We start from the raw sequence: 25,193 nt of genomic DNA, 5'->3' as shown, positions 1-25,193 counted from the left end.
AAGAAGAAGAAGAAAAAAAAGATATACAGGTTAAAAGGAAGAAGTAAATCCGTCTTTATTAGCAAATGGCATTATTGTGAACGTAGAAAAATATGTGGAGTCAACAAAAAGCTGTTAGAACTCATGAGTTTTGCAAGCCCACAGGATATATTAACATACAAAGAAATCAACTGCATTTCTATAAACCAGCAGTGAATGAACTACTGGAAATTGGAATTCAAAAACAATGCTATTTACAATAGCATCAAAAAACATGCAATACAAAACATTGGTGGGAGAAATTTAAATGACAAATACACGGAAATAAATACTACATTTATATGTCAGAAGACTCATTATTAAGACACCAGTTCCCTCAAATTTATTTCTAGATTTAATCTAAAGAAATTTTTATTTATATGTTAATTCTTTATTATATAACAATAATACATTATTTATACATTAATTCTATATTAAATGTATATAGAGATTTAATTCTAATAAAAAATCCCAGCATAAAATTAATTAGTTGATTCAAAATGTATATGGAAATGCAAACAACCTAGTATAATAAGAAAAATTTTGAAAAAGAACACCACCAGAGAACTTATACTACCAGATTTCATTAAGCTAAAGTAATCAAGACAGTATGGCATTGGCATAAGGATAAAGATTTAAATCAATGGCACAGAATAAAATCCCACTCCTAAGCATATACCTGGAGAAAACCATAATTTGAAAAGATACATGCACCCCAATGTTCACTGCAGCACTACTTACAATAGCCAGGACATGGAAGCAACCTAAATGTCCATCAACAGAGGAATGGATAAAGAAGATGTGGTACACATATACAATGGAATATTACTCAGCCTTAAAAAAAAGAACAAAATAATGCCATTTGCAGCAACATGGATGAACCTAGAGATTGTTGTACTGAGTAAAATAAGTCAGACACAGAAAGCCAAATATCATATTATGATATCACTTATATGTGGAATCTAAAAAAAGGGTACAAATGAACTTATTAACAAAACAGAAGTAGAGTCACAGATGTAGAAAACAAACTTATGGTTACCAGGGGATAAGGAGGGGAGGGACAAATTGGGAGACTGGGATTGACATATACACAGTACTGTATATAAAATAGACAGCTAAAAAGAACCTACTGTATAGCACAGGTATGTCTACTTAATACTCTGTAATGGCCTATATGGGAAAAGAATCTATAAAAAGAGTGGATATATGTATATGTATAACTGATTCACCTTGCTGTACACCTGAAACTAACACAACATTGTAAATCAACTATACTCCAATAAAATTATTTTTTAATTTTTTTAAAAAAGAATGCAGAAATAGAAGCACACCTATATGGTCAGTTAAATAGGATAAACATGCCATTACTTCAATGAGGAAATATAGTATATTCAACAGTGATGTTAAAACAACTGGATATCTATGTGGAAAAAAATAAATGTCAATTCTTCACTGACACTATATACCAAAATTAAAATGGATTACAGACCTAAATGTAAAAGCTAAGAATTTAACACTTCTATGAGAAAACATAGGAGAAAATATTCACAAATTTGAGATAGGAAAAGATTTCTTAAATGGGATAGAAAAAGCACAAACTAGAAAAGAAAAAACTGAAACACTGCACTTTTCAAAATTTAAGACCTCTGCTCTTTGAGAAATAACATTGATAAATGAAAAAACAAGCTATAAATGAAAGAAAATATTTGTAATTCATATATCTGTCAAAGGACTTCTACTTAGAATATAAAAAGAACTCTTAAAATAACATGAGACAACAACACAATTAAAAGTTAGCAAAGATCTAAACAGACACTTTGCCAAGAAAATATCAATATATGAATGGCCAATAAGAACATGAAAATATTCTCAATATCAATAGTTTTCAGGGAAATGAAAATTGAACCCAAATAAGCTAGGACTACAGCCTCACTAGAATGGCTAAAATTAAACTGACTTACGATACTAAGTGATATAGTGTAATGAGGATTCAGAGCAACTAGAATTTTCATACATTGCTGGTGGGAGTATAATATGGTATAAACACTTCAGAAAACAGCCAGACATAAAAAAGGACATACTGTATCCTATTTATATGAAACTTGAGAAAATACTAATTTAATCTATTGTGACAGAAAGCAAATCAGCGGTTGCCAAGGGACAAGGTGGGGGGGACGTTTTTTGTAAAGAGGCATATAAAGGGACTTTTTTGGATGATAGAAACATTGCATAACTTAATAGTGGTGATGATTACATGGATGAATAAATGAAAACATATACTTAAAATAGGTATATTAGTATATCTCAATAAAGTTGGGGGGTTTTTTGTTTATTTATTTATTTATTTATTTTTGGCTGCATTGGGTCTTCATTCCTGCGCGTGGGCTTTCTCTAGTTGTGGCGAGCGGGGGCTACTCTTGGTTGCAGTGCGCAGGCTTCTCATTGCGGTGGCTTCTCTTATTGCAGAGCACAGGCTCTAGCTGCGTGGGCTTCAGTAGTTGTGGCACATGGGACCAGTAGTTATGGCTCGCAGGCTCTAGAGTGCAGGCTCAGTAATTGTGGCGCACGGGCTTGGTTGCTCTGCGGCACGTGGGATCTTCCTGGACCAGGGCTCGAACCCATGTCCCCTGCATTGGCAGGCGGATTCTTAACCACTGCACCACCAGGGAAGTCCCAATAAAGTTGGTTTTAAAAAATGCTTGGACTTGAGACATGAGATTTTGGAATAACCCTTATTTTTGCCCTCTCAAATGTCTTTATCACCCAAAGTTTTCAATCATAATATTTTAATAAAAAAGCACCTCACCCCATTTTTCAAACTGTATTATGTTAAGTGTCAGCCTTAATCGCTGCCATTAATATCCTGCCATGTTAATTTTTTGTTATTTCAGGAGTTATTAAAATATTATTTTTAACTCTAATAAAGATAAAAATATTTTTTATTAAGCACTTTCTATTTGCAAGCACTCTCCCAGACACTTTACATACATTTTTCCAAATTCCTATAAATAATCCTGGAAGTTTAGCAACACTGCCTTTAATAAGGATAAGGGGCTTACACAAACCACAAAAGTATCTGGTTAATGATGGAATATGGAATCCAATTCCAGTCTGAGTCAGTGTTTTCACTGCAATAGCCACCACTCACTGATTATGGGCAGTATGATAACACTTAAAAGTGTAGACATACATTTTCTTCATTGCCTTAAGTAGCAGTTAAGTAATAGTAAGCATTAACTATTTCCACTAATGAATACAGTTTTCCTCAAGATTTTCCAAATGAAGTAAATCAGATTTTTGTCCCAATTTCTACTGTTCCATGCCAGAGGGTAAGTGTTTTAAAACATAACAGACTCTATTGTTTAGTAATAATTACCTTCACTATCCAGGTCATCACTTTGAGCAAACACGTTGTCAACATAAGACTCGGGAATGAAGGTCCATTCATCAAATTTATCAAGTATTTCTTCAGAAAAATTCCCACTGCTGCCTGAGGCTGTTCCTTCTTCCACAGCACTTTTCATCTGATATCTGAGCACCATTCTCGCTAGGGTGGATCCTATATCTAAAAATAAAAAGATATACCAGCAACAACTTTTTTTTTCAACATCTTTATTGGAGTATAATTGCTTTACAATGTTGTGTTAGTCTCTTCTTTATAACAAAGTGAATCAGCTATATATATACATACATCCCCATATCTCCTCCCTCTTGTGTCTCCCTCCCACCCTCCCTATCCCACCCCTCTAAGTGGTCACAAAGCACTGAGCTGATCTCCCTGTGCTATGCGGCTGCTTCCCACCAGCCATCCATTCTACACTGGGTAGTGTATATATGTCCATGCCATTCTCTCACTTCGTCCCAGCTTACCCTTCCCCATCCTTGTGTCCTCAAGTCCACTCTCTATGTCTGTGTCTTTATTCCTGTCCTGCCCCTAGGTTCTTCAGAACCTTATTTTTTTTAGATTCCATATATATGTTTTAGCATACAGTATTTGTTTTTCTCTTTCTGACTTACTTGACTCTGTATGACAGACTCTAGGTCCATCCACCTCACTACAAATAACTCAATTTCGTTTCTTTTTATGGCTGAGTAATATCCCATTGTATATATGTGCCACATCTTCTTTATCCATTTATCTTCTTTATCAATGGACACTTAGGTTGCTTCCATGTCCTGGCTATTGTAAATAGTGCTGCAATGAACACTGTGGTACATGACTCTTTTTGAATTATAGTTCTCTCTGGGTATATGCCCAGTAGTGGGAATGCTGGGTCGTATGGTAGTTCTATTTTTAGAAATCAGTAATTATACAAGCATAAACATATATCATACCAAAGTTCCTTATATAGTCTCCTACTTCTAAGGGAATTTTTTATTCTTACTTCAAAGTCACTTTGCAATCATGATACTGTATAAAGTAGCAGGCAATGAACTTAAATTTTTTAAAAATCATAAAAATTTACACAAAGCTTTGGTGTTGGTGACAAAACTGAACCTTTATGAAACACTTGATCCAGAAAAAGGTCTGGGCCTTGAAGCCAGACAGGCCTGTGCTCAAGTCACTTGCAAGCTATACAAGCTCCCTGAGTGTCAGTGTCCTCACTTGGGAAGTGAAGACAACAACATACACAGCACAGGATTATGGAAAATATTAAAGAATATGATGCATGTGAAGTTTTTAGCAAAATACTTAGAACACAGAAGATAATAAATGATATTCTTATTTTTATAAACTATTTGCTGAGTGATTCATTCTATTAGGAAATTTGATGAAATTCCAAAATTCTTAACATTCTTCTGGCTATTTTACTGCATTTTATATTATGCTCTATATTGAAGAAATAAGTTGGCAGAGTTCTCATTGTCCTACATATATCCTGGAAAATTTCTTAAAATATTACTCTCATAACTCACATTACAACATGTGTGCGTAACTCAAATAGTACCTGGAAAATGTTTTAAAGCTTTGAATTCAAAATGTTCTTTACTCAGACCAGTTGTCAAAAAACTTATGGCTATGCCCTCCAATCTATTACATGACATTATATTTTTTAAATTAGGTAAGACTTGTCAACACTTGTAAAAAACTTCATACAGAAACAAAAGAATACCCTGAATGTATATCTCTCTTCATACCTCTCCAAAGGCCCACAATTCCTCTCCATCAGATATCAAAGATTAAAGTAAGCAGGTTGTTGGCATGAGACCAATTGAAGTGATAAAACATGGACTCTAATCATATTTCATTAGTTTCCAAGGTCCCCAAAGGCAACCAGGGAACCCATTTCTGGATTTTTTTTCCCAACATGGTCTTTTCACATTCGAACACTTATGACTACCATATCCCAATTGTCTTTTCACCAATACTAGTATACTAAAAACACTGTTCTCTAACAGTGTTTTTTTCCCTTAAGAATGCATTCTAGGGACTTCCCTGGTGGCACAGTGGTTAAGAATCCGCCTGCCAATGCAGGGGACACAGGTTCGAGCCCTGTTCCGGAAAGATCCCACATGCCGCGGAACAACTAAGCCCGTGTGCCACAACTACTGAGCCTGTGCTCTAGAGCCCAGGAGCCACAACTGCTGAGCCTGCATGCCACAACTACTGAAGCCTGTGCACCTACAGCCTGTGCTCCACAACAAGAGAAGCCACCGCAGTGAGAAGCCCGCACACCGCAATGAAGAGTAGCCCCGACTCGCTACAACTAGAGAAAGCCCGTGCACAGCAACAAAGACCCAACGCAGCCAAAAATAAATAAATTTATTAAAAAAAAAAAAAAGAAAGAATGCATTCTATATCTGGACATTTGGATTTGCTAGATGTTTTTCTCCCAATGAATGCAACGCATTCCACTGCATGAACATACCATAATTAATTTGAATAGTTCCTTTTGGGGAATACTTAGGTTTTTCCCTAATTTTTTGTTATTATGAATAATATTTTAATGTGCATCCTTGAACATAATTTTTGTGCACATTAAGAATGCCTGTATCATGGATCCCTATCAGCATATTCTTGGGTCAAAAAAGTATGGGTGTACATTTAAAGTATTAATAGATATTGCCAAATTTTCCTCAAAAGAGGACAATTTGAATTCATATCTATAATGTGTGAAGTACCTGTTTCCACATATGCTTATCAACATAATTTCTTACCGAATTTTATATTTGCCTATACTATATTTAATGAGCACTTACTATGTGAAAAGCACTAGTATAGATGCTAATGGTAACTGTCATCAATGTACTTAATGTATACAAGATCTATACTAACTTGAAAATACATCCTTAAGTGAAATGCGAAGTGTACTAACTTGAAAATGCAAAGTATATATGTGTTTATGTCTCCACGCACATATTTTAATTCATATGTAAGCATACAAAAAGTCTAGGGAAAAAATCTACATTGATTACCTATAAGTGAAAAAATAAGTTGTTATTTTCTTCCTTAAGATTCTTATGTTTTTCTATTTGTAAATGCACATAGATTATTTTTATAATAAAAAATAAAATATGTAACAAAGAAAAGAAACCTGACAGAAAGATCCCACTGTTTTGCTCTGTCTTTATAAAATATGTATTTGCTGGCTCATAAAGAACTTAAATATAATGTCAGTTTCAAGCATTTCTTGACAAAAAAAAAAAAGATATCCAAGCCTTTACAATATTTTTGGCTTAAGGTGAACCAAACTGGAATGAAAACTAACGAAAAGATTAGTGATTTTTAAAAATACTACTAAAATTAAGACTTGTACAGACTTTTCCTGTTAATCCTTACTTGTCTCTTTTCTTAAATTAGATGTCTTATCTGGAAATAGAGGACCAAGCCAAGAAGGTTCAATTTTTCCCATACAAAATCCTCCAAGGCAGATGCTATTATTGGCCAGATCCAGGGCAAGCCTCTTTAAGAGTAAGCTGATGATTTGGCTGTCGCCTTTCCCAATGCTGATTGTTAGCGCTTTCCGTACATCCTGCTCACGGGATCCACTATTCAGTAACAGTTCTACCAGTTTGGGACTGCTCGCTTTCTCACATACCTATTAAAGAAAAAGAGAAGGTAAGCATATTAAAAACCTGTCATTTTTCCTTTTAAGAGACTGATAATCAAACTTGGAGTGATTTTTCCCTACATCCGTAAATTTAGAATGAAACAAAATAAGGCAAAACTCATCCTTGAAATAGATTAGGAAAATAAAATAAGATTAGCACCACAAATATCAGAGCAGCATAAATCAAATAAATCTGACACATGAGAGTCAGTTACCATGAAAAAGGTAACATGATATGAAATAAAACTCATAGGCTTGAAGTCAGAATACCTGAGGCTCCAACAATTTACACGTTTCTCATACTTTTGGACTTCTGTTTGCTCATTGGAAAACATCTGGGAAACTAGTACCTTAACACAGTAAATGCTACTGCCCTGCCTTCATTCGTGACATAGAATAACTAAGTGTGAGTATAAATATTATAAAATTTGCTAATGCCACATGCAAAGGACAGTCATCATTTACTTCTGGTTTTCCAGGACAAGAATTTTAATTTCCACAAAAACTTATCTTGTCTCTCAGTTTCCTACCTTCCCCTGAATGTTAAGTTTTCAGAGCATGTCCTCAAGGTGGGTTAGCATGCTAGCTGCTACAAAAACTAGAGTGACCATAGTAAGCAGAGAGAAGTCTTAGCAACCTGCAGCATAGCACACTGGTGCAACCCAGCAACAGCTTCTAAAAGGCAATGGAATGTGATGTTATCAACTAGAAGAACAAAGTCATAGATAATATAAATATTATACGCCAGGTACTGTGCTAACTTCTGTAAACACATGACCTCCAATCCTTATTTTTTAAAAACCTATGCCGTAAAAATTATTACCCCCATTTTATAGATGAATATTTAGGAAAAATATGTGATTTGTCCAAACCCTTAGAGCTAGTCAATAAGAGACTTGGATTTGAAATCAAATCTGCTGGCTCCAAAGCCTGTGCTCCTTTCATGACCCAATATTAAGGATTAAAAAATAAAAGGAAAGAAGACCCTAAGATTCAGGGTACCAGGTCGGTGGAACAAGATGGTTGGAGAAAATTCCTGAATTCTTCAGAATTAAAGTGTGTCCAAGAGGTTTGAGGGGACAGTCCTGTGGTGTGATGGCACCAACTTAATGCCCACCAGTCTCCAGGATCACCCACCTTCAACCCATTCTCCCCAGAGCCACTATAGTACTTTTCTAGTCAGGATATGATCAGGTCATTATCCTATTTTAAAATCTTCTAAAACCTTTCTGCTCCAGGCCATTCCCCCAAATACGACATGAAATTTTGCAAACCTCATTACCTTCATTTATGCTATTTCTCTTACCTCAAATATCTAATTCTGCTCTTCAGCCAGTAAAAAGTTGTTCATTCTTGAAGGAATAGTTTTAAACTCTCTTGCACATTAAGTCCTTGCTATCAACTTCCCAGGCCACACACACCCTTCCTCCTCCAGATGCCCATCCCATTTTGTTTAACATAGCACTTAGCACACTGAACTAGACATGCTTATCTGCTTTATAACTAGAATGAAAGGCATGGATGCTACTGCAATTCAATTTGTGCCTCTGTACCCTAGCACAATGCCTAAGGAATATATTTAATTTAGCAAATTATTAAAATCCTTTAAGGGCCCACAGGAAATTTTAAAGGAAGGAAGGGAGGGAGGAAGGGAGGAAGGGAGGGGCCAAAAAACTCATTTCTTCTCTTGGAGACCAGCAATCTTTTACCTCTAAATTATGGCATTTACTGCCTACCTTGTATTAAGGTGATTTATGTTTTATCCTCCCCCATATCCCAATAGACACTTTGAAACAGGAAACTCCTTTTCTATTCTTTACTGACTATCTAGCACTGTGCTTTCCACAGAGAAGATGCTCAATACATTTTATAGCAGAATTTTCCTCGGGGGACCCAAGCTATCCAAGCTGATTTCAGGGATATGGTGCCATGAAGAGATAAATATATAAGAAACAGTATCAGACAAAAGAAATAAAATTATGTAAGTAACTCCAACTTCATGAGAAGGAAAAAAAATACTGCTCAGATACACACAGTTTTGTATTTTAATAATGAGGATAATTCAAATATTATCAAACTGTAATTTACAATCCTTTGCTATCTTGTCTCATATTCTAATTTATAAATAATTCAGCCCACAATCATATCCTAATATTTCAAACCAGCATTCAGGAATGAATGTACAACCCCCTCCCCCCACCACCACTATCATGAATCTGTTATGTAAACAAAAGATTAAAGAAGGCAGATTTTCCACTACTTACCTGTAGAGTGTCCTCAGGCAAGTTACTTAACCTTTCTGAGCCTCAATTCCTCTCCTGCATAATAGGATAATACTAGGACTTATTCTTAAGGTTGTTGTGAGGAGTTTATTAAGTAAAGGGCTCAGAGCAGGGCCTAGGTGATAATGAACACCACAGAAGCGTCTGCTATTATATTTATTCACAATTCATTATACTTGCTCTTCCCACCATGACTTGATGAGTCATCTTCAGGTCTCTATTCATACATTTTCACACCCAATATTAACCCTCCATATTTTTCTCTACCAATCATGTACATTACATTATTATTACATTCACCTCAGAAAACCTAACAAGATTCTCTGTCCTTGCTCTGAATAGTTCTTAATTATGCAGCATTGCTGCATGAATAGTCTTGATTATGTTACTTTGCACTGGTACAAAATAAGGTATGTTCAATCGATCTACCCACAGTATTTAATCAACATTTATTATTTGTTAGATACAAATAATCTCTGACAACTAGGATAAATTCTTTACATTTAATACACCCATGGATGTAAAGATCTGATTTTAAGAAGAAAAGATATAAATAAGTACATTAAGTCCAAAAGAACTTGGGAAGAAGAATAAGGTAAAAAGCCTTTTGTATAGATATATTTGGATAAATTGAGAGAAAAGTAGAAAGCACTCCCTGTGGGGAATGTACAGTAATTGCACTCAAGTGATTTTAGTTATGTTGTTTCCCTAGGAGAAATCTGAAGGGGAAGTTTCTTTTCAATCCAAGTAACATTAACTCAATGATCTCAAGATCACACAAAAGATACACAATAAAAACATACTAAATTATTGAGGAAAATAATTTAATTATCTTTAATAACAGAGAAGCAACTATTTTTAATGTTGCTTAAATGAAATATGACTAATTTAAATAATTTGATTATGTATTTGGTTTTAATGCATAAATTAATTGTGCATGAAAATGAGTTACAGGTTCAGTTTCTTTTTAGGTAGATTGCTAATTAGTACTAACTTAATCTTACAGTTGACAAATTGATACGAATCCATAGGTGACTGGGAAATTAAATAAAGTAAGGCTTTAAAAGTAAATTATTGGAAAACACAGCACTCTGCTGGTTATTTAATAATGAATATTAAATCACTACATAATTGCTTTGTTGGAAATATTAAGTATCCAGAAAACATATGTAGTGCTTCCCGAATGCTATTATAAACGCTAAAATTCATAGAATGAAGACAAACTTGAAATAACATGTAATGCACTCTGATAAATATGTACCGAATTCATACTGTATGTAAAGCAGTGAGTTAGATATTCTGAATGATACATAGATGAACCTTGTACATCTCTACCTTCACATAACTCACAAAATATAAAGAGGTGTACACAAACTGTCACGGACAGTAACAAGAAGTAAATCTTTATTTTGTATGGAGGTCTGGGGGTGTGGGGAGGGCTTTATTGAGGACAAGGAATTTGGGTTAGATTTTGAAGGCAAAGCAGAAGAATTAGATAGATGTGTTTGCACAGTGCATGAGGGAAGGGAGAGAAGGGAAGCAGGCCCAGTGCCACACAACTGCAGGGTGGCCCACAGCAGGGTTGTCAATGTGTACAGCGCCCCAAAGTGTGCAGTACACAGCCTACAGCGCCACATGTGGTAGCCCTGAGGGGAGAATTTTCTAGTGAGAGAAACTGAAAACAGAGAGAAAATAGCTGAAAGATGATCAAAACAAGATAAAACCTTGTGTTGTATGGTGTGTGGCTGGAGAACGATTTGCACAGAGTTGCATAGTAGGAGACACATTTGAAAAGTTATTTATCAACTTAACAAGCAAGGTAGAAAAGTAAAATGAATGATTAGATAATAACACCTAAGGGACCCTATTACCTCTGAAATTCTGTGAATCTAAACTCCTACAAATCACAAGCAATTGTTCAATAAACTGGTAAATTGTGTAGTGAAGAATAATAGGATGTAGATAAGGGCTATACAATGGCAGAGTCAAATTACAGAAAAAAAGACAAAAATGAGTCCTTGAATATTTACCTGACAAATTAAAGAAGCTGCTTCTTTTGCTCGATTGGCATCTGCTCCCAACAGAAGCAAGCATTCAACCATGATGCTGTTATTCTGATCACATGCTCTCTCTAGCATCACACTTTTTAACTCATCATCCATAGCCAATTTTGCAAAGCACTTGCAACAAAGATTTAGAAACTAAAAAGAATGGAAGTGAGGATTAGAGTCAGCTAAATGTGTAACAGTTAGAATACAGGTGAAAAACATTGTACCTGTTGATCCTTTTGCTCCATGATGTTGGAGGACAACTGATGGAATATTACTGAATCAAAGGAATGATGCACCAGCAGCTTGGAAAAAGACACTGACAATTCCAGTACTGTCAAGATTGCCTGAAATCCCTGAAAGTGTGATCAAAAATAATAACAAAGCAATTGTGGACAAAAAAGAATAAATAAATAATGTGAAAGAGAGACTGTATATGGTACTTAAAACCTTGGATGTTCACTTAGCTAAGTAGATGTATTTATTAGATTTGTACTTTAAAGCTATAAACCTTGAAACAGTGAAACAAATACATCTTGCTCTCTCGTTACTAAGAAATAAGCAGGTGCACAGAGAATAAGATGCTAGTTAACAAACTATCATCTAGCAAAGCAGGAAAAATACCTAATACACAAAAATCTGCCTTTTAAACATTCCCTGCCTGAAGCCATACCTACAGGTTGAAAGCCAGATATTAATCAGGATTAGAATAGCAGAGTCAGCAGTGCCACAAATCCAAATAGACCAGTGATGTGAATTGCTTATTACAAGATTGCAGATCAGGTTCTCTAAATAGCTTAGCATTTCCACTAACATTTTTGTGCTATCTTCTGAAATTTTAACCTCAGACAAATGTGAGTTCCTAGATTTTATTCACATTGAGTGCATCTGAGAGAAGCTCTAAAGACACTTTGAGATTTACATCCTTGTAGCAAATCATTTATAAAGAACTGATCAGTACACCATTACTTTTTAGAACCACCCCAAGAGTTGTGAACTTCTGACTTGACTATTATATAGCTTGGGTAAACTCACCAAATATCAACTTAACTTTAAAAATTTTTATCTTTCTAGTATATATTAATGAAATCATCTAAATGTTAAAATTATTATTTTGAGCTCTTAAGATGCTGAGTTTCTACAAATGCTTCCTAACATTTGACGGGAGAAAGTATTAATCTATGCAGGTCTGAGCGGCATGTGGTCCACTAACCTCAAACTCAAATGAATGCAATAGCAAAGCAGGTAATGCAAATACATAGAAGGCATATAATTCAAGTTAAAAACTTATAAACACTGAACTGGCCAAATAAAATATGTTGACAAGCCAAATTTAGCCCATTGGTCAATAGTTTACAACCTCTACTATAAAAATCCTAAAATTTATGCTTAGATGAATAAATACTGACTGACAGCTTCATACCTGCACAAAATAATTTCCTTTCCCTAGGATTACTTACAATCAATTCTGCCTTGGCTTTAATCAGCATAGGTTGAGGCACATTACAAAAAGCAGATTTATAAAAGACATTTTGGTTCTAAAACACATTTTTGGTTGTGTGTTCAGCACTTTATAATTTAAAATCTTACATGCATTATCATATTTACTAATAATGTCTGTGCAAAGATTAGAGCTTAGGCATTTCCACTCCTGGTGAAGGCTGCCATTTATGAAAATATTTGGTTTATGAAAGTTGTAAACTCCATTACTAAAAAACCACAACCAAGGCAGAAACTCTTAAGGAAACTATTTGTTTTGCTAACATTAAAAGAAAAACACTCTGAAACAATTTACTTCTTAATCTCCCCTAAATTAATCTTAAACCAGTATCTTGGATTCCTTACAGACAGTTAATATAGATCCCATTTTAAATTTTGCTTGATGAAAAATGTTTAAAATATTGTTTCACTGCAAGAAAAAAATCAAGGGGAAAAATTACTAGGTAAGCAGCTAACAATAAAACACAGAGAATGACAAACTTCAGAATAATTATAACTTTTACTTATCTAAAATCTAAGCAAATAAAGCTCAGCTAGCTGAAATTTCTTTAGCAAAGTCTGTGCTCTTTCATGGAAAAGATAAATGACAAATAAACATACTAATTTTAGAGATTTAGTAATGAAACAGGATATTTTGAGATTCAATCCAATTCTCTTCATCTACTATAATTAAAATACTACAAAATGATAAAAATGGTTTTCAATTAACTAGAATATACCCATTAACGCAAAGTGGGAGTTACACCAGCTGCTCTGAAAGAGAAATCTGTACAAGATCGCAATTCCCTTCAAGATAATGCACATACTTTCATCTGTATTTCACCAATATCCTTAAATCGTTGTAGGCTAGAAATCAGAATTTTTGCCAGCAGATGCCCAGTGCCTGTGCATAAATTCTTCTTTGTAATCAAACATCCTATAAGACTTAAACCCAGACACTGAATTTCTAAAAAAAAAAAGAAAAAATAAACAAAATTTATTGTTTTAAATCTCAAAACTGAAGAAAAAATTTAAACATGTCCAACCAACAGCTAAAGGCCTATAAAAATCTAAATCCTGAGTTCAATTGTACCAACCTTGGTCATCTGGATACATCTGCAGTGTGTGAAGCACCGAATCAATAGCATCTTCCAGGGATAACACCTCTAATGCTTCAGGAAAATGCGCTATAGAAGAAATTACTTTTAATCCACATTTCTGAATCCCAGGATTTCCAATGAACTAAAGTCAAAAAGAAAATTAAGAATATTTGCTGTTAAAAAATGAATTCTAATACTTACCTTAGTTAAAGCCAGCTACAGACTGACAAAATATAAACTAAGTAGTCTAAATAAAATTACTATCCTTGATTCTGTCTTATATCATGAATTACTTTTATTTATTATTAAGAATAACAGCTAACATTTTAATGCTCATTAAGTACCTGTTCTGTGCCAGGCACTATACTAAATACTTTTACATGCTCTCCTTTCCAGGGCATTCTTATTAAACACACACTAACATGATCCCCATTAAAAGATGAGTTCACTGAGGGTTAGCGGGGTGGAGTAGCTATTCCTAAATTCTCACAGACTGTACACTACTGGGAAGATACCAAATCAAGGACATCTGCTCCCACAGCCTAAATTCTTAACCAGAAAAATCAGTGCTGTCTCTCACCATAGAAAATACTAATTGAAAATTTACTCTTTACGTGCTTTACACGCCATATCTCATCTGTTCCCCCTCAACAGCTTCATCCAATAGGTTCACTAGACTTTAAAGATGCAGGGACAAGAGCTCAAGTCACACAGCTAACACATGTCAGTCCTAGTACTTGAATATAAGTGTGTCTGCCTTAAAAGTACAGAATCTTAATCATTATCTCTTCCAAACTTTTCATCTCAGTTCCTCCAGAGTTTGACATTATTTGACAGTTATTCTAATAGAGGCCACTTCTTTTCCCAGGCCATCCTTCTCACTGACTGAGAAGAAAACAGGCAACAACACACTTTCCAACCATGTGACAATCACAATCACACTTCCCCTCTTTTGATGTCTGTGACATATACCTAACTCTTACAGTCTGCTTTTCCATGGTGCTCTTTAAACTTCAACTATGATATGAATGCCCACCTAATAGTTTTCCTTTCAAAAATTACAATGCTATCTTTCTGAGGACTTTTGCTTTCACAGACACTAGTTTCATGGTTATCTTCACTCCAAATCTCTGATTGACCCCACCACACGTTCAACTATAGAGCTGAAATAGCTTCTAGCCAGACCTCAAATTCTGATGTAGTCTCCTCAACCAAAACCTCCTACCTTCCAGCCTTTCTCACTTCCATACTGTCAATGAACAGATTTTCATTCATTTCCCAATCTAGTCCCTCAATACCTCTCAAGTGTCCTTACTCAGCATTTTTCTTTGTATCGGTTATGGGGAGAAGCATCATTTTCTCACCCTGTGTCCTTCTCCTCCACCCCGTAACTGCTCACCTTGGACATCATTTCCTCTATCATTTCAACAAGACACTCATATCGTTGCCTCCCTTGGCATTTTTTCCCATCATTATTTCCGTCTTACCAACTCCTTGAGCAGTAAAAATATATCAGCTTTGGAGCCAATTAAATTTGAGTTTAAATTGTCTGATCACTCAATAGTTCCATGAATCTGAGGACCATTAACAATGAATGAAATAACATTTCCTGAGAAGTGGTATTTACTCAGAAGGTATTATTCAAGAAACATAAAAAAATTCAAAGTGGTGCAAAGTGAAGCTGGAGGGATGGCTCAGTGTCTGTCTCGACTTCTTCACCTCTGAAATGACCTAATAATGCAGTGTTGTTAGGAGTGAAATGAGATAACTCATCATCCATGCAATAAACATTGAGTGATGGCACAGTTCGGGCCTTGGGCTGAACACTCTTCTCGAAAGTGAAAGCCTTCTCACTGGGAGAGAGTATCCCTAACTTGGTCTTCCATGCCATCGAGCTACCACTTTTCCTTCATTTCTAAACTTATTAATAGAAAAGTCTACACCCACGACCCCCACATTCTTCCCACCTCTTAATTTCACATAATCAGACTTCTGTCCTAACCACTCCAAATTAAAACCATTCAAAGAAACAAGTCCTTTAACAACTGAATTGCTGCTTTTTCCTCCCTTGATTTCCATGACACAGTAATCCATACCCCCACCCCCACCCCGGCAATTATTCTCAAACTTTAAAACCATTCATTTACCCATCTCCTTCACAATCACTTCTTTCAACTCCAGACTTTATCCAAAGAACTTTTCTTAAAACTCTTCTATTTATGGATGGAATTTCACACACTATCATGGCTTCAAGTCACCATAACAACAGTAGCAACAACCATAAGGATAATGCCAAAACCTAAGCAGCATTTGCTATGTGCCAGACTTTCTTTTAAGCACTTCATATATATTAACTCATTTAATCCTCACAACAACCCTATGATGTAGACACACAATTATTCTCCCTATGTTACTGATGAAAAAAAAACTGAGACACAGAAACCTTTGAGCAGGTAACTCAAAGCACAAGTTTGAACTCTCTTAAGCTCTAAGCCCATGTTTCTCTTTGCTTGACACCAGTATCTTAAACTCAGATGTTCAAAGTTAAAAATTTATCACCTTCTCAAAAAAAAGAAAAAAAAAAACTCAGACTGTCATTCTGAACTTTGTTTTAATTAATAGTACCATCATTTCTGCCTCCTAGGCAGGGCCAGCTTCCGGGGTGCACACATGTGCAGTAGCACAGTCTCTGTGCTCAGAAGGGCCTCACACCTGGTTTAATGCTCTGTGGCTACCACCTTGAAATACTTAATAATTTTTAAACAAGAGGTCCTGCACTTTCATCTGTTACTGGGCCCCACAAGTTATGTAGCTGGTCCTGCTCTTAAGCTCAAAATGCATCCATAGGCTTATTTTTATGCTAAAGTTAAGTCAAACTGATATTTATAAAGTACCTGTTCTTGTCTTAATACCATCACCTCTAACAAGTTTCTACTCAACTATTGGTTCTGCTACCCTGAGCTCCCCTAATCTCTATTTCAGGTGCAGTTCGATGATGACAAATGACTAGCAACAGGAAATCTGTGATTTGTCTATGCAGAACGAGAATGCAGAATATCACATTATTACATGTGATGGAGCTCAAATAAACTATTTGATGATTTTAAATAGTGGTGTCTGATTTTTGACAGTTTCATAAATTAGAAAAAAAATATATATATATATATACACACATATATATATGTTATTTACAAGCTTACAATGGACTTTCTTTCACTTATCAAATGGTCTATCTTGAAAATAACGATTTATTGCATTGTTGTTCAAATGGGGATTGAAATTAATTTACTAGCAAGTGTTGTCCACATGAAATTTTTGAAAGTACCAATGGTGGACAGCTACAAACATTGATTAGAAACATCCTATTACCTATGCTTCACAATTTTCCAAATTTTTTCAAAGAATACAAATGGTTTCGCTAATGAGTGAGCTAGCCAGCTCAAGGGGAAAATGCCCACACCAGTCTCTTTCCTGTCAGCTAAGTCAATTGCAACTCAGAAAATCTTTCCAGAAAAAAAAATTAACTGAATGTACAGCTAGAAAGAAGACACCATAGTACATGACTAACACTAAGATATATCCTAATAAAGTAGATTTCAAGAAAAAGAATCCTTTGGGGTCCCAGGTAAAAATATCAAACCCTTTAAAAATGAGGAAAGGGCTTCCCTGGTGGTGCAGTGGTTGAGAATCTGCCTGCCAATGCAGGGGACACGGGTTCGAGCCCTGGTCTGTGAAGATCCCACATGCCGCGGAGCAACTGGGCCCGTGAGCCACAACTACTGAGCCTGCGCGTCTGGAGCCTGTGCCCCACAACAAGAGAGGCCGCGACAGTGAAAGGCCCACGCACCGCGATGAAGAGTGATCCCCACTTGCCACAACTAGAGAAAGCCCTCGCATAGAAACGAAGACCCAACACAGCCAAAAAAATAAAAAATAAAATAAATAAATAAGTCAAAAAGAACGGAAAAAGAATCCTGTGAAAATAAAAAAAAATTGTTTTAAATGAGGAAAGAATCAAGTTGGTCTCAGACTGCTCCACTAAAACATTCAGTGCTAGAAGACAGTGAAATGCCTACAGAGTTTTCAAAGAAAGAAAATAAACCCCCAATACTTTGCAACCAACCAATCTGTTTTTTCAAGAGTCCAAATATAGAAACAACAACAAAATGTTCAGGAAATGGAACTTTAAAAAAAAAAACAGACAACTAAAAGGTAAATGGAAAAACTGTAACAAAAGAACTTGCAGTGAACACTGAATCCACATGACTGTAGGAACAAGATGAAAACAAACTTATTAAGTATGGTTATAGAGCTGAATGTAAATATTTTAAACCTTGTCAAATGTAGAATTAATTTATTTAACAAAAGCTGGTGAGAAGATAGGTAGAAATAGTGGAAGATAGTGTGAATACTTCAATTTTCTCATCTTTTATAGCCAATGGTCAAAAGATACTTTTAAATCTAATAGTAATTACATTAACTAACATTTATTGACCGAATACTATGTGTCAGGCATTGTACCAAGTACATGGCATGAATTATCTCATAAAATTCTTCATAATAACCCCAAGTGAAAAGCCATTTATTGTCTCCATTTTATAGATAATGAAACCGAGACTGTAAATAACTTGTCCAGAATACATTAGTCTGTAGGTGATAAAGCTAGATTCAAACCCAGATATCCTGATTCCAGGACCCACACACTTAACTATTAGAATATGTTGTAGAGTTAAAGCTATAAAAGTAAACACCGTATAATCTGTTTTAATTGAGTGATAGAAGGAAGGAAGACATAAAGATGTGAAAATATGCTAATTTTATCAAAAGTGTGCATAATGTGCTAACATATATGAAGGAAAAAAAAAATGAGTACCTGGGTGATACATTCATATTCATTGAAAACTGTAGATAATTCCATGGCAACACACTGGGAATCTCAGCTAGTTGTTTTTAATCCCTACGTAGAACTACATAATTTGGAAATAATATAATTTATTTAATTAGGACTTATTGATAAGAATTGTATTGTCAGGACAGGCTAAATTAAGCTGTAGTAACAATCTCAAAATTTCATAGGCTGGAAAAAGAAAAGGTTCAATTCTTATTCACGCTTCATTTGTGTTACCGGTCAGGAGGGGTCTCTGTCCAGCACAATCCCTCTGGGAGCCCTGCTAATGGAGCAACCACCATCTCAGACATTACAGGTCACAGTGCCTGAGACAGTGTTCTGTAGCTGCGGTCTCCAGCGTTTTTGGCATCAGGGACCGGTTTCGTGGAAGACAATTTTTCCATGGACCAGGGCGGGAGGGGATGGTTTTGGGATGATTCAAGCACATTACATTTATTGTGCACTTTATTTCTATTATTATTACATGGTAATATATAATGAAATAATTATACAACTCACCATCATGCAGAATCAGGGGCAGCCCTGAGCCTGTTTTCCTGCAACTAGATGGTCCCATCTGGGGGTGACGGGAGACAGTGACACCCGAAGTGTGTAGCTATGTCCAATCTACTCCGTAATCTCGCTTTGGTTGCTGTCACTGCAGAAAACCCTGCTTCACAAAGACAGGACGTTGGAACTGGAAGCAGGCTTTTCAGTGCTTTTGTGGCAATCTTGGGATATTCCGCCTTGACTTTAATCCAGAATGTATGGAGATTTGAAGTTGTCTCAAACATACGTTTAAGTCCATTTGCAATCTCAAGCAACTGATCCTCTTCTAGCATGGACAAAGTCAATTCACCTGGCTTATTCACAAATGGGTCACAGATCCATTCCTTCCCAGTTCGGGGGTCTTTTGTGGTTGGGAAGTAATGCTCAAACTCTTTTGGAAGCTAGGTAGGTGACCATGCACCAGCTGGGAGAAAGAAGGCCCTGGCTCAGTCTCTTTCAAAATCTCTGCTAATGTTTGAAACATGTCAAAAATCCCAGTGTTCACTCGTCACCCCCATAATTCCAGTTTGGCTTTGAATGCAGCCACTTTATCTGCTGACTTGAACACAGCTGTCATTCTCACCTGAAGTGACAGATTGAGTTCGTTGAGCAGGTTGAATATGTCACACAAGTAAGCAAGTTTTGCGACCCATTCTGTGTCACTGAAATGTGCTGCCAGTGGTGACTGTTTTTCTAAAAGAAATCTCTGGAGTGGCTCTTGTAACTCAAAAACGCTGGCCAGTGACCTATCTTTAGAAAGCCATCTCACTTCTGTGTATGAGGGAAGATGTGTGTGCTCTGCGTCCATCTCCTCACAAAGCTGTGAGAACGGACATGAGTTAAGGGCATGTACTTTAATGTGGTTGATAATTTTAATCACATTCTGCAAAACGCTGTTAAGTTCAGGTGACATTTTTCAGCTAGCCAGCATTTCTCTATGGATGACACAGTGCGTAGACTCACATTCAGAAGCGACCTCTTTGACCGGAGTAGTGAAACCAGAAAGCTGTCCAGTCATGGCAGCCAATCTGTCCATGCATATAACCGACACAAAATGACCAATTCAGTTTTCCTGATACGTAATCATTCAAAGACTTGAATAGTTCTGCAGCTGTGGTGTTGGTTGGCAACAAAAGTGCACATAACATATCCTCATGCACATCCTCCTGAAAAATATATCACACAAAAACAAGCTTTTGCTGCCTTGTTGTCAACATCGGTAGACTCATCAACCTGGATTGCGTACCACAGTGACTCATTAATCCTCTCTAACAATTGTGCCTCAATATCCTCTGCTATTTCATCAATTCATCTAGTTATGGTGCTAGCTGAAAGAGGAACACATGCCACTTCTTGAACTGTAGCCTCTCCTAAAATTTCACGGCAAATGTCCTTAGCAGCAAGCAGGATCAACTCTTCACCAATAGTAAAGGGCTTCTTAGCTTTAGCAATGTGGTTAGCCACTAAGAACGATGCTCTCAGTGCAGACACATTTGATGAAGTGGTGGCCTTCAATAATTGCTTCTGTTCTTCATGTTCACATTTATTTCTTTTGAAAAACTCCAAAGGCTTGTCTTTTAATGCAGGGTGCTTGGTCTCCATGTGGTAAAGCAGGTTTGAAGGTTTCATGGCTTTGCTGGATAGCCGGTCGCCACATATTATACAGAGCGGGCTTGGAAAATGAGAATCACCTGTTGCAATGAACCCTTAATTTAAGGACTCTTGGTATTTTCTTTTATATGCAGCTTTCTTTTTGTTGGCAGTCTTAGAGTCTTCTACTGTCTCATCATTGGGTCTTTCTCCCTTTTCAAAGAAGCTCTCCAGCGATGTTTGTTTTTTACTCATTTTGGCTAGGGTTAGCTTGTGGGCTTACCAAAACTGACTGAGACAAGTGCGCAGTGCAGGAAAGAGGCGCGGACGGAAGTGGTAAATAAAATAATGGAAGGGCCACGTGTGGACTAAAATAAGTAAGTGTCAGATTCTGACTTAAAGCCTGCTATCAGATGCAGCTTGTCACTTGCCACTCACTGATAGGGTTTTATTTATTTATTATTATTTTTTTTAAACATCTTTCTTGGAGTATAATTGGTTTACAATGGTGTGTTAGTTTCTGCTTTATAACAAAGTGAATCCGCTAGTCGGAAAGAGAAAAACTGATAGGGTTTTGATATGAGTCTGCAAGCAATTGATTTATTATGGTCTCTGTGCAGTCAAACCTCTCTGCTAACGATAATCTGTATTTGCAGCCACTCCCCAGCACTACATCACCACCTCAGCTCCACCTCAGATCATCAGGCATTAGATTCTCGTAAGGAGCGTGCAACCTAGATCCCTCGCATGCGCAGTTCATAGTAGGGTTCGCGCTCCTATGAGAATCTATTGCCGCCACTGATCTGAGAGGAGGCGGAGTTCAGGCAGTAATGTGAGCAATGGGGAGCGGCTGTAAATACAGATGAAGCTTCGCTCGCTCACCTGCCGCTCACCTCCTGTTGTGCGGCCAGGTTCCTAACTGGCCACAAACCAGTACTGCTCCATTGTCTGTGGGTTGGGAACCCCTGTTCTGTAAGATGCCTCACCAGCAATTAAATGTTTGGTCCAGAAATGACAGATGTAACCTCTACTTACAACTGCTTGGTCAAAACCAGACACATGATCCAATCTAACAACAAAAGGGCCAATAAATACTATCCCAGAATCACCAGAAGGTGGAGAACTGAAAACATTTGGCAAACAACACTAATGATTACCACATAAACATTTAGCTTGTTACCACATTTTTCTTACTAAAAATAATGCCACAATAAACATTCTTATTTAAAAAAACTTTGTGTACATGTACAGGTACATCTATATTATAAATTCTTAGAGTGAAATCACTGGTCAGAAAACATGTCCATTTTAATTTAGATAGATATTACTAAATTTCCCCCAAAAGGTTTTTCTTTTTTAAAATTTACATTTCTTTAATAATGACTGTACTTGAGAACCTTTTCATGTGTTTATATGCCAAATTCATTTTTACCTTTAAATCTCATCCACATGAGATTTAATCTTTAAATGAGTAAGGTAAATATGCAGCTTCCTTTGCTTTCTCCAAATGGCCAGAGAATTAGTTCTTCCAACACAAGCAATCTATTTCCCTCCCCAGTGGTTGGGAAATATCATATATGAATTGAACATTTGCATTTGAGTCTATTTCCTAAATCACCATTATGTGACACTGATCCATCTCCAGTGCAAATGTCACACCATTTTAATTACTAAAATTTTATAATACATTTGATAATCTACTAGAGTTAGGCCATATTAATTGTCCTCTTTTTCAAAATTTGACTGGTTAGTCATGTATATTATTTAATTAATTTTCTCAAAACTTTATACTAGCTTATCTAGTTCCATAAAATACTATTGTCATTTTTATTAAGGGTTCATAAATACAGATCAATTTTCATTTTTAAAAAATTAGTAATTTTATCAAAACAGAGAGTATATACATTTTCCTATGTTCAACTCTTCCTTTGTACTTATTCTCAGTTGTTTCATAGTTTTCTTTAGAGTAGTTTTATACACTTTTATTACTTTACTCCTATGTAGTTTCTTTTTGCTGTTGTTATTATTGTTACTTTTTGCAAATAAGCTCTTTCTTTCACCATATTATTTACAGTTGAAATAAATATCTTCAGTATTTAAACTGGGTACATTTTGCTTTAAGGTTTTTGAGAAGCACACAAGCTCTTTGATTTGTGTCCATTTAATCAGAAGATTGGTTTGACTTTGTAAGTTCCCTGGCTTGAGGACAGCAGCAGTGTCACTGCATACAAAGCACAGATGTGACCAAAATGCTGAGAGTCCCATTTTCTACTGTGTTCTCCAGAGACAATACTGGGCAAATCGATCTCTCTAGAAAAGGTGACTGAATGTTTTCATGTGCAGAAAAAGCTAAAAGGATCAAGCATAAATGGAATGTCAATATTTCAGACATTTAACTTCAGCCTGAATGTTATTGGATTTACACATACATATGTATATATATATATACACGTTATATGTGTATATATTTACATACACACATATATATATATATCCAAACATTGATTAACTTTAATAAATACTTTTAATAGTCTTCGCATTGTAAATCTTAGTTGAATCTCAAATTCTACCTTATTTGGAAGTCTGCTCTCCAAGAATAGACTTATTTTTAATGGTAATTCATTTTATTACATCAGTAGTATTTGGACCTAAAATCTCTGATGCCTTGTAACATTTATTCAGAGTGAGACATGCAATCACAGAATTTTAGAACTAAAAAAAAGATACATTCATGTTTTAGAGCATTTTTTCTCAACCATGGTGAAGAATTAGGGGAATTACACAGGGGAGATTTTTTAAAATAAATAGTGTCACTTCTGTTTCCCCATGACCTTAATTCCCTGCCCACAAATGACAGTCACTGTTTAGTGAGAAGTTGTGTGTCATTACTCAAGTGTGGCATGGAAAATAAAGGAAGGGGTAGGGAGGTTCTCAACCACTTCTCCTGGGATTATATAGCAAAAGAAAGTAAGACCTGGGAGCAGAGTGATCTTCTTGGCATCACAGTACTGATGGCAGTAAGCACAGTACTTCTCCATTGACTGGCCACTCCTTCCACTCTATCACACCCGTATTCAGTAATGTTAGGAAAGATGGGATAACCAGAATCAGAGTTACCAAAAGGCTTTTCTGGTACCTCTTGCTTCTCACCAACATATACCATGAACAAAATTAACTACTCTCTCCTCTATGTTCCTAAAGTACTGTTCATAAAGCTAGTGCAGCTCATAAGTGCTAATAGAGAACAACCTAATATGTGTTTTATGTTTTATGCATGGCCCAGCCAGATTATGAGATCCATTACAGAAGGATACAAAGCATATTCATTTTTGTCTTCCCAGTGTCTAACACAGTTCCTTCCACATACTTATTTTCACCAAATATTTCTGGAATTAAATGCAACCCATGGCTATACTCAAGAATCATATTAAGGTTTGAGTACAAATGACTCAAATATATCATAAACAATTACATTATAAAGTTCAGTTTAAATCGCATTTTTGAAGATCTCTCTGCAGGCTCTTCTAATTAATTCATGACATTTTTCAAAGTATACTAAATCACAAGGAATTATTTCCATTAATTACTTTGACTACTCTCTTCCTTTCATGAAAACATTAACTTAATCTTCACATCTTTACATCTTTACCCTGATATCTTTTATATAGAACCAATTCATCTTATGTTAAATTTCAAAACCATCTTAATTCCATCAATACCTTTTGCACTGCACAATATAAAAATAATGCTCCTCTTCTCCTTTTTCAGATGTAGTATGATTATTAATTTATTAATTATATTATTGCAAATGTACATAGATAGGTAAATACCTAACATTGGAAGAAAACAATGCACACTGAGCCATCTCAGAGGTTATCCCTAAGGAGTAAAATGAAAACAAGCACAGGGAATCAAAAAAGACTTTAATGTGTGCCCTGTGTGTCTTCATGTACTGAACCTTTCAGCCTGGGACCAGAAAAGAAAGACAAGCAGCCAGGAGGACAGAAAGAGAAAATAGCAGTCATGGCCCCTGACATTGCTCGTGAGGCTTAGCTGCACATCTAGAGTTCTCTTTCTGATTGAACAGACTCGAATGGATTTATCAAAAGAGCCTGTCAAAGTCTGTAGTTGACGGTGCACTTCTCTTAGCTGGAATGGCACATCTCTTTACCCGCTACATCCCTACT

At 35.9% G+C, this 25,193-nt stretch overlaps 1 protein-coding gene across 2 annotated transcripts in view; it reads right to left on the bottom strand.

Moving 5' to 3' along the window:
• The window catches only part of LRRK2 (leucine rich repeat kinase 2), a 139,254-nt gene that overhangs the window by 73,193 nt on the left and 40,868 nt on the right, over positions 1–25,193 (bottom strand). For both annotated transcript variants that reach the window (XM_059935648.1, XM_059935647.1), the window contains exons 15-20: positions 13,977–14,121; positions 13,707–13,846; positions 11,628–11,756; positions 11,383–11,553; positions 6,800–7,058; positions 3,395–3,583 (exon numbers count right to left, since the gene is read on the bottom strand). In XM_059935648.1, the coding sequence (XP_059791631.1) occupies positions 3,395–3,583; positions 6,800–7,058; positions 11,383–11,553; positions 11,628–11,756; positions 13,707–13,846; positions 13,977–14,121 (1,033 nt within the window). The remainder of the gene's footprint in view (positions 1–3,394; positions 3,584–6,799; positions 7,059–11,382; positions 11,554–11,627; positions 11,757–13,706; positions 13,847–13,976; positions 14,122–25,193) is intronic.

This window comes from Balaenoptera ricei, chromosome 10 (assembly GCF_028023285.1).
Source record: "Balaenoptera ricei isolate mBalRic1 chromosome 10, mBalRic1.hap2, whole genome shotgun sequence".
NCBI lineage: Eukaryota > Metazoa > Chordata > Mammalia > Artiodactyla > Balaenopteridae > Balaenoptera > Balaenoptera ricei.
The sequence above is the reverse complement of the archived record's forward strand: the minus strand, read 5'-3'. Positions and strand labels throughout refer to the sequence as shown.